A 10,710-nucleotide genomic window follows, 5' to 3' on the forward strand; every position below is an offset into this window, starting at 1 on the left:
GGCTTACACACAGACTCACGTGAGAAACACTCATCACAGCAATTATACATCTGCACTTCCATAAACAACACTACTGGCGCCCTTCGAGCACCATGACCATTACTGGCCTCTCATTAAAACATTCCAAAGTTGTCAGTAGTAGCAATGGTTTTGTGCTCAATTTCCAAATTCTCTTTCCCCATTTCCCCTTAGCAACAGCACGTGGAGTATACAGAATCTCCTAGGCTGGGGAGATGGACGGGACTCGCTCAAGGATCAAACCATCCTTGGCTTCTGAATCATCCTGTCAAACATTTGTGCAATGCATCTAAGCTGCTCCGAGTTCCCTAGTGCAGATGCCTCCCTTAACCACGGCATCCAGCCACCCTCTGTGCAATTGTGCAAAGAAGAAAACAGGAAAGAGAATGTGGCCAGAGAAGTGCAAGCCCATCACTTCTAGCAAGTAACAGAAGATATGTGCTGTGACTAATGGTTAGCGGTGTCACTTGTGATGGACAGCACAGCATACATTCAAGAACATCCATCCCACCAAGCCATTCAAATGTTCCCAATTGGTTCTGACTGGGGCTAATTTGATCATGCAGTAATTGGCAAGTGGAAACAGCTCAGAGCACTGAGCATTCAATTACAACGATAGATTACATTTCATTTGGCTGGAGGAGGTGAAGGCAGCCGGTGAATGATTCAGGGATCAGAGCTTCATCCTTAGCTGGACCTGGAGCCTGTCTGCACACGTGCCCCACAGGCACTAACAGCTCTGTCCCTGAGAAAGTCCAAGCTTCGGGAGCAGGAGCGGTGGTAGTCTACTTGCAGGTGGGATGACAGGCAGCTGGAAGGTGGCTCAGAGCCCGTGTTGAATTCACAGAGCTCTTTTGACTGCAGTTGGAGTGACTGGCATTCGCCTGCTCTGTCACATTCAGCCTGACACAAACGGTACTTGGCTGGAAAATGGAGACTTAAACTACCCACAGTGACTTGCTACACCACCAGAATTGAGTCACAAAGTCATTTTTTTCACCTCCACGTGGCCTTAACACAGAAACTTGTTTTTGTCTAATGCTGAAGGTTAGCGGACAGAAAACACTTGCAAGAATTGCTTTATTGACTAACATCTATTAAATACACAAGAACCAGGCACACCAGACAATCGATGGGACCGAGTACACACCACAACGCAGAAAACAATAAATACAGAACACCGCCTTTGCGGAGACACCTGACCGTGGCACATGCACGTTTAGCAAATGGGAAAATACTCAAAACTGGGTTTGGTTGTATCGAGGAACTGCTGTTTACATCTGCATTTATTAGGTGTGGTGGAGACTGCTTCAGCACGGGTTATGCTGAGACAGGCAGCCTTACTGGGTAGGCACATGACAGGAAGTCAGGAAACAGTACTGTGGGAGTCACAGTCTTGGCAGCATGTCCTCAGGTGTCTTGCTTCCATCTGGCAGCTGAATGGCCATTCTGACCTAATGCCTCCTGTTTCACACAAGCGGAAACTGGAAAAAATAAAATGAAAGGGAATTCATTTATTTCTACACTTTTCTTACAATGGCACAGTTTTACGGTCTTATAAAAGAATACGTATAAACCACTTACTATTTATGCATTTAAGTACGTAAAGAACAATTTCAATATATACACATCAGAAATTCATTATTCTACCAAATATTTACCTCACATCACATTTTTACTATTTGACAGGGATGTAATCCTTTGTTTTCACAGGAGGTAGTATTATGAGTTGGGGGGGAGGGGTTGTGTTGCACCACCAAAACCAAGTATTTGGAGAAGTATTTTTCAGTGAGCTCGGGCTGGCCATCCATTCCTCCTTATAGATAGGTGCTTAGTATTAGCAGATGATGTAATGCATCATCTATCAAATTCATAAACTGTATCACCAAAAACCATCCCCAGAAGCCATGTGCTCATTACAGTCACTGGACATCAGACATGATGCTCAAGGAAATTTTCAGTTTATTTAGAACATGAGAAATGCCTCTGGGGGAGCACACAGAGTGTACAGAGGAGCCACTCACTTTTACCTGTACAGCGAGGCCTCCTGTGAGAAGATGATAAAACATTTTTAATATAAAATTCTACTGATATGAACATAATATATGCTATCCATATCTTGCCCCTAAATACATAAATAAGTAAATATGATAAACCCATACCTTTCATCTTGGTCCACATCTGTTCATACTACATGCCAACACTACTAGATTTTTACAAGAGTTATCATAATAAAACCAGATTACTGATTTAAATCCATGCTCTGTCTCTGGGTGAAACAATGAAATTAACATTTACCAACTATCTACTAGGTGCAACCCGGTGCTTCAAAATCAAACAATGAATACTTAGAAAACAGCCCTGTTTTCCATCAGAAATCTCCTGATAGGAGATGATAATACAGGAAAAAAAATCTTAATCTAGGATTAATTCATGATATGTTCATCTGTTCATCCAGTTACCCAATACATTTTTACTGACAGTCTGCCACGGGTTCCAATAGTATTCCAAGTACAAGAATCCAGCATCAAATACAAACACACCCCTTTGGTCTAACATTGAGGAGGAAAAGGGAGGGGAGATAAAGAGTAAACAGATTAAGTATGTATTGTGTATGTGTCTTCTCCTGTTTATCATCTGTTACCCAGTGTCTGTCTCTATTACCTATTATCCTCTCATCAACCACGTGCCTATGCATCTACTACCGACCTATCAATTCTCTATGTCTATTATGTGTACGAGCGTATCTATCAATTATCTACTGGCTATTGACTATGAGCTATCCTATCTCCAATTTGTGCATCCGTATATGGACCCATCAGTCCTGTATCACATAAATGCTTTGGATAGGTACTAGAGTCTGGAGAACTCACGCTGAACAGACTGGCTGGGATGAGACCCCCGAGGACACACCGAGGGAGGGTGCCTGAGGGGCCTTGAGAGCACCAGGGAAAGGGCGTTTTAAGGAAGAGGAATGACACTCCCATTCCTTTATGCTTTCCACTGCTCTCTTACCTCTCACAAGGGTGTTTCCTTCTTGTAGTTGAAGCTGGGGTCAGAGCCCTCAATCTGGAGCTTCAGGGCTTGTTTAAGGTTCAGCTCTGTCTCTGAGGGAGGGAACCCCTCCAGCACCTCCTGATGCCCTCGCTCCTGCACTGTGCGAGGGACGGAGACCCTGCCCAGGAACACCTGGTTGCTCTGCAGATGGTAATTGGGGTTCGTCATTATGCCATTCCTCCTCTTCTGCTCACCGCTCTGCTGGTGGAGGAGAAGCTGTTGCTGGGCACGGTTGCTGTCCTGAGGTAAAGGGACCACGGTCTTACACTGAGATTCTGCCGGCGGCGTCTGCTTAGGTGGGCTACTCCCAGGCTTAGCGACAGGTCCTCTTCTGTCAAACTGAGTCATTTCGTATTCTAGAACCTTTGGCTGTGAGGAATTATTTTGTTTTGCTTTCTTCCCAGCTGACCCAGACTTGCTGGAGTTCTCTGATTTGCCCCCTTTATTTGATTTTGTTGACTTCAGACTTGGCTTCACTTGGCTCCATTCAAACTCACTACTGGGAGAATTATGGCTGTGTCCTAGGGACTGGGTTGTGGAGGAGGGGGACACGACTGACTGCCTGCTCCTACTGCGAGGCAGCGAGTGCTGCTGGATCTGCTCCGTGAATGACAGGCTGTGGAAACTGTCAATGGGCACCGTTTGAGCCGTGGCTGTGGAGGAAGTCGTTCTCAGAGACGAATTTTTTGAGCTCTTCAGGGAATTGTTGGACAGGGACGACTTTTGCCGATCCACAGTCGAGTCTGGAGACTCTGACGGAGAGCTGAACGCATGAGCCGGCCCATTGGGCAGGCCCCGGAGGGAAGGCTGCGCGTCCCCTCCGCCAGTGCCACCAGAGCTGTTGGACCTGATGGTCAGAGACTGCATCTTGGAGGGTGCCGACTGTGGAGGCTTCTGCTCCATCGTGTGGACAGGGGAGGGGGAGCAGCCATTCAGACTGGAAGCACCATATTTTTCTAACAGCTTAATGATCTGAGAATGCCCGTTTTTGGCTGCCACCCTCATGGCAGTACGTCCAAACTGGTCGGCGTGGTTGGGGTCGGCGCCGTGCTCTAGCAAAACCTGCACCACATCCACATGTCCCTCCTGGGCCGCGATGCAGAGGGCCGTGGCGCCTTGGTTGCACGTGTGGTCCACCACGGCGCCGTGCTCTATCAGAAGCTGGACCACTTTGACGTGGCCCTGCCAGGCGGCAGACTGCAAGGCCGAGCGCTTCTCGTTGTCCACCGCGTTGACGTCGGCGTGGCAGGCGATAAGCACCCGCACCATCTCCACGTGGCCCTGCCAGCAGGAGACGTGCAGAGCCGTCCGTCCCTCTGCATCGCAGGCCTCCACGTTCGCACCGTTTTCCAAAAAATACTCGGCCATTGTAAGTTGGTTCTCTAGCGCCAGGATGTAAAGCGTGGGCCGCCCATCGGCGTCTTTGTAGTTCACATCGGCCCCGTGGCTGAAGAGTAATTCCACGATGTCCCGGTGCCCTTCCAGGGCAGCAACGCGCAAGGCATTTCTCCCGTCATAGCCTCTCTGATCGATGTTGGATTTGTTCTCTAGGAGGATCTGGACACAATCATAGTGGCCCTCCTGGGCGGCCAAAATGAAAGGGATGCGCCCGTCGTTGTCAATCTCATTCGTTCTAGCACCTTGTTCGATGAGAGCTTCACATATTAACCTGTGACCCTCAAAAGCTGCCATGTGCAGAGGCGTCCAGCCAGCATCATCTCGGTGGCTCTCGTCCAAGCCTCTGTCCAGGAGAGTGCGCACCACCTCCACGTTCCCCTGTGCCGAGGCGATGCTGAGGACCGTCCGGCCTTCGCTGTCGATGCTGTCCACGGCTGCGCCCCAGAACAGAAGCGTGTTGACCACCGAAGCATGCCCCATGGAAGCTGCGGCCAGCAGGGGGGTCCGCCCGTTGTTGTCCGTGTGATCTACATCTGCTCCCCCCTCGAGAAGCAGGTCCACCACGTCCACGTGACCTTCGTAGGCCGCCACCAGCAGGGGTGTCATGCCATCCTTGTCACAGTGATCTACCTCGGCCCCTCGGTCAATCAGAAGGCTCACGACTGACGCGTGCCCCTTGCTGGCCGGCACGCACAGCGCGGCCACGGAGAGGGCCGTCCTGCCGTCCACGTCCTCGTGGTTCACCTCGGCACCATGGTCCAGCAGGTGCTCGACGATCTCTCTGTGGCCCATGTAGGCCGCGGCTATCAGCGCCGTCCTCCCTTCATTGTCGGCTTTGTTGACCTCGGCACCGTGCTGCAGCAGGTTCAGGACGATGTCCTCGTGGCCCCCCCAGGCCGCTGCACGCAGCGCCGTCCGGCTGTCCGCGTCCGCGCAGTCTACCTTTACGCCAGCGTAAAGCAGGGCAGACACAACCTCGGTGTGGCCCCCCCAAGCAGCGGACCTCAGAGCCGTCCAACCGTCCTGATCCGTATGGTTAACGTTGGCTCCACACCCAATCAGGCAGTTGACCACCTTTGTGTGCCCTTGTCGGGCCGCCAGGGTGAGGGGCGTGTGTCCGTGGGCGTCTTCGATCTCCAAGTCGGCCCCCCTGGAGACAAGCAGGTTCACCACATCCAGACTGCCGCTGTAAGCCGCATTGGCCAGCAGAGTTCTGCCGTTGGAGTCACACTGGTTGACCGATGCCCCGCTGTCCAGTAATGTTCGAATGGAGTCCTCTCTCTCCAGGGCTTGCCGGACGATGCACGAGGTGCGGTCGTCCTCGCTGTTGACGTGAGCTCCGGCTCGGATCAGCAACTGCAGCACCTCTTGCTCCTTGGGTATCAAGGTGGACAGAGAGTCTTTGACGGGGGTGCCATTCCATATCATCCACAGCGCCAGCTCGGCTGGCTCCAACTGCAAGTTCGAGTTAATCAAGTGCAAGGCGAATTCTTGTGCTCCCTGGGGCGTCAGGTCCCGGGCCTGGCAGGTGTAGCTCATGGCCAGCATCCGGTGCCCTTCCGCAGCGTTACACAGGTATTTCTGGGTGCAGTGCTTCACATCCAGGAGCCACTCGGCAAAGCTGTGGTGGAACAGGATCTTGGTGCCGCCCAACCCATCCACCAAGAGCTTGGACAGGACGTCTAGCTTGCGCTGAAAGTCCTCCAAGGTTAGAGACATATTTTTGGTCCACACAGCATGGTACAATTCTGTCATGGTCAGGGGCCGGCAGGCCGCAAGGATCACGTTCAGAATGGGCTGAACTTTGGCAAACTGTTTTCGGACAAAAAGTCTCTGGCATAGCCAGAGGTAGAGACCATTCAGCGTTCCCGGGATGTCGCGGATCTCGCGAAGCATGATGAAATTCTCCACGACTCCATCCAGCACGCGCTCCAGATACAGGAAGCACCCGCTGCTCTTGATGTGCAGCTGGTTCAGGGTCTCGGCCGTCTCCTTGGTGAGGTGCTGCCGGAGGGCCTCCTCTTGATCCAGGCGGTGGAGGATGTACTGCTGCACATCCTTGACGATGTAGGCCTTCCGAAGGTCGTCCAAGCTGATCTTCCGGAACCCTGCAGAAGACAAGTACAGAGGTGGGTGTTTGTGTGAGGAGAAAGAACAGATGCAAATCAACGGACTCCTGGGTGAACGCTAATAAGAGGGTCGGTGGACCAACACCTGCTGAGCTGCAAAGCGGCTTTTGCATGTAAAAACACATAAACTGCCAGGCAATGACTTCACTTTTCTACCGACAAATGTGGCTACTATCTGTTCTTGCAGCTCGGTGCCTATTTCAACTCCTTTGCAAGAAGCACTAAGTGAAACCAGACAGACATACCCAGACATACCCAGTACCACGGGAAGGCATTCTGAACATCAAATTTGTGAAAGACAAATAGGCCTGTTTTCACAAGATGCTCTTTTTAACACAGGTACCAGCTATTTCCACCCACCCACTTGACCATGCATCAGATTTAATGTAGGTGGTTTATATCCAGACAGAATACCACTCACTCTATCATATGTTGCTTTATGATATCAAATTAAAATAATTAAATCTCAGACTCTCAAGAAGTAGCTGGAGCCAATTAACATGCAAATTGCCAAGCCACTCATTCAAAGTCAACCAAAGCTAAAAAGCAAACTATCGGTGGCTACTCTAGATTCTTCAAAGCAGACAATAACAGCATCTTCTAGAGGAACACCAGCGTACAGACCTGATTTGTTAGGTCTATTTGTCTATTTGTCCCAAGAAAGAAAAAGCTCATCAAGGCTGGTGTGTGTTAGGAATGGTCATCCCTAAGTCACTCACAATCACGAGCACAGCGAAGCAAGACTGCAGGCAACCCTTAGAGAAAAGACACACTCTAGAAGGGACCATGGCGGCTGGACGACAGCAGCAGCAGCAGCAGCAGCAGGTACAACAATCCATGCTGGGCTGGGAATTATGAGCAAAAGGTGGGTCATACAGGGGGCTTGGTGAGTGTGGATAAGTCAAAGGTGACCTTGACCAACAGGATGGAAAAGGTATCACTGAAAAACAAGCCAACAACTATCTGAACCCAAGCTTGAAATACTCAAAGGGAATTTTTGAAAAGTGCAATCTGCCAACAAAACCAAAATGAAATAACACATACACAAAGCTACATTTTCAGAGTGGGATCTAAGAACACACCACACGCATACACGCATGCACAATAGCTGAATCAGAAGATAAATTATGAAAGAGGCTCTCACCTCCGGGAGGGTTTAGAACTGAGTCTGCCCTGAGTCTGGCCTCACCCCTGTTCACAGCACAGCCTCACCCTTCCCCCAGTTCTGCCTTGTGTGCATTCACTTACTTTTTCTTCCAAAAGGTGAACACCCAACTGCCTAATAAAGCCATGTGTGTGCTTCATGCTGTGTCCCTTAAAAAAAAACAAAAAAAAAAAAAAAACAAAAAAAAAAACTTTCTGCTTTCAAGTAGCAGCTGTACTTTAAAAGTGTTAGAGTTTTGTTTTGTAAGCATAATTTGGCCAGTGGCATCTTCTTGGTTTGGGCTGTTTACTGACAATTGGAGATTTAATTATTTTAATTTAATTGCATAAAACAAACCTTCCCAACCTGAAGAGAGGCTGAGCACACCCCTAGGAACGTCTGGCACCCCACACATCCTAGCAATTCAAGATGACTGGCCTCCAAAGCTTCTTCCTGTGTGTTCACTCCCTTGTTGCTTTACAAAGTCACTGACACCATTAAGGGTACAAGCAGCCCACCTGGTGAGGTGGTGCATGCCAGTGATCGCAGTACTGGAAAGCTGAGGCAGCAGGATTGTGAGCTGGAGGCCAGCTGGGGCTACAGAGCAAACTCTAGACCTGTGACTAACAAATAAAACATTACTAAAGTGGTACACAATAGTGTGTTAAAGTTTCCAAAGTGATGTGCACATAGACTCACCTATGTGAAAGATTATACAACCCATTATGCATAAATAGCTACAATTTAAGCTAATTAACTAAAATACCTGATAAAAACTTGAGATAACAAAAACAGATTTGGGCTAGGCCTCCACAGTGCCAGGACTGATGCCCCCAAAGTGGGCTAAGGACAATGCATTGAGTCAGCTCTCCCTGTGTGCAGTAGTGGGGACTGAACACAGGGCCTCTGAATGCTGAGCAAGGGTTAACACTGGGCTACATGACTGTAAATATTCACACACACACCTTTCGTGTGCACTGTGAGGGAGGCTTTCCTATCTTAAAAGTGAGTTAAGTTCAAGCACAGAAAGGCTGCTTGAGTCACCCACCATGACCAGTGAGTGATGGAGTCAGCGTCAGGGCTTTGTGTGATGCTGAAGTGTTTCCTTTCCTGGTAGCACTGAGAAAGAAAACCATGCTGACAGAGATGGGAGGAGCAAGAAGGCCAAGGACATGGGGCTGATGCTATGCAGATGGGTGCAAAAGATTTACAACTTGAAACATAAACCTTTCCCAAATCTAAAGAGTGATATGGATTTAATACAAATTTCTATGTACCACTAGTAACAGTGATATCCTCAACATGGGGTGGGCAGCTTGTGCCAACAATCCTAGCACCATGGAGGCAGAGGCAGGAAGACTGTTACAGGGTCAAGATCCACACAGTGAGGTCCATTCCTGCCAGGACAAGACTTAGTGGCAGAAACAAAACAAAAATAAGAGCAGAAGGTTTAGTTTAGCTCAGCAGTGCAAGTTGGGCCAGCATGTGCAAAGCTCTGACTGAACTATAGCATGCAAAAGAGAAACTGGACTAACACATATAGAATTGAGCCCATCCACTGACCAACAAGGTAAATATCATGGAAATGATCTTATTTGTTTATTGGGGTACTGGGGGTGGAACTCAGCACCACACTCATGCTAGGAAAGTGCCCATAGGAGCCAAATGGCCTCTCTTTTGAGTCAGGGTTTTGCACTGGCCTGGAACTCACCATGTAGGCTTGTCTGCCTGCCCAGGGAGCCCAGAGGCCTGCTCTTCTCTGCCTCTTCAGGAGGGAGGCTATCACACCCAGCTTCTTTATGTGGATTCTGGAGCAGGTGCTTTGACAGATGAACCATCTTCCCAGGCCCCACTAAATAACTTTTCTATTTTTGGTAAAATATTTCAGTGGGCATGACACTCCTGACTAAACAAATGTGTTTGAGTCTCTGCTTACAAATGGGTGCAAACACTCTTGGTACCCTGACAGGGGACTGCCCCCAGGCTTACAAACAGGTGCTCACACAGTCAGGACCGTTTTCATGGAGCCTACACCCTAGTTGAGAGGATAATCAGTAAACACACGAAATCCAGACAAATTTAAAGTCGTATTAGATCCATGAAGAAGATAAAACCAGACAGAGGGGGTGTGTGATTATGTACAAGGAAGGCACAATTCAGCAAGAATGGAAAACATAGCTTGTGTGACCTAAGAGGGAAGACGGCAAGAAGTGCAAGGGATGAACATTCTGGTATGTGCAAGGCTGTCAAGCAGATGAGGCAACCTGGCTGAAGGAAAGGCAGCGGGAGCCCTCATGCCAAGGCAGCCATGGCTATCACTGCAAGCATGAAAGACTGTAATATAGCAAAGTAACCAGGTCCACGAAGGGCACACTGCCTAAAGCAGTAAGTACAAATAGGCTGGAGGACAAAGGTTCACCTACCTTGCCTCTGGCAGCTGAGGTAGAGTAGCTCATCAAAAATGCCTGGGCTGGGAAGCCATTGGAATTTTTCAGACTTTGAAATATCTGAATATGCACAACACAGAAACCATTTCCAAGTGCAAAACCCATCTGTCTCACATACACATTATCCACACAGCTTGAAAGCTCAGGTAATATTTTAAATAACACACAAAACAAAATCTTGCCAAGGACTCTACTTGGATTCACTCAAACAACTTTTAGATTTTGGGGCATCTGGGACTCAAGATGACCAACCCGCAGTAAGACTACAATGCAACCTGGATGCCAGACAATGGAGGAAAGAAGGGTACAAAGGAAGCCTGCCGTGTTCCTTTGGAGTTCTGCTGCTCTGAGGAAACACCAGGACCAGAAGCAACTTGAGAGGGAAAAGTTTCTTTCACCTTAAGGCTTGCACTTCATCATCCAGGGAACCCGGGGCAAAAACCTGAAGGCAGGGGCTGACTCGCGAGACCATGAGCAACACTACTTACTCATAGTTGGTTGGTCTGCCCTCGCTTTC

At 49.0% G+C, this 10,710-nt stretch overlaps 1 protein-coding gene across 2 annotated transcripts in view; it reads right to left on the bottom strand.

Annotated features, from left to right (window-relative positions):
- Positions 1 to 1,081: 1,081 nt before the first annotated feature.
- Ankrd50 (ankyrin repeat domain containing 50) overlaps positions 1,082 to 10,710 on the bottom strand; it is a 33,953-nt gene continuing 24,324 nt past the window's right edge. For both annotated transcript variants that reach the window (XM_055626018.1, XM_055626019.1), the window contains exons 4-5: positions 3,034 to 6,581; positions 1,082 to 1,502 (exon numbers count right to left, since the gene is read on the bottom strand). In XM_055626018.1, the coding sequence (XP_055481993.1) occupies positions 3,037 to 6,581 (3,545 nt within the window). In that variant the 3' untranslated portion in view covers positions 1,082 to 1,502; positions 3,034 to 3,036. The remainder of the gene's footprint in view (positions 1,503 to 3,033; positions 6,582 to 10,710) is intronic.

This window comes from Psammomys obesus, unplaced genomic scaffold, assembly GCF_907164565.1.
Source record: "Psammomys obesus unplaced genomic scaffold, mPsaObe1.curated_primary_1811, whole genome shotgun sequence".
Taxonomy (NCBI): Eukaryota; Metazoa; Chordata; class Mammalia; order Rodentia; family Muridae; genus Psammomys; species Psammomys obesus.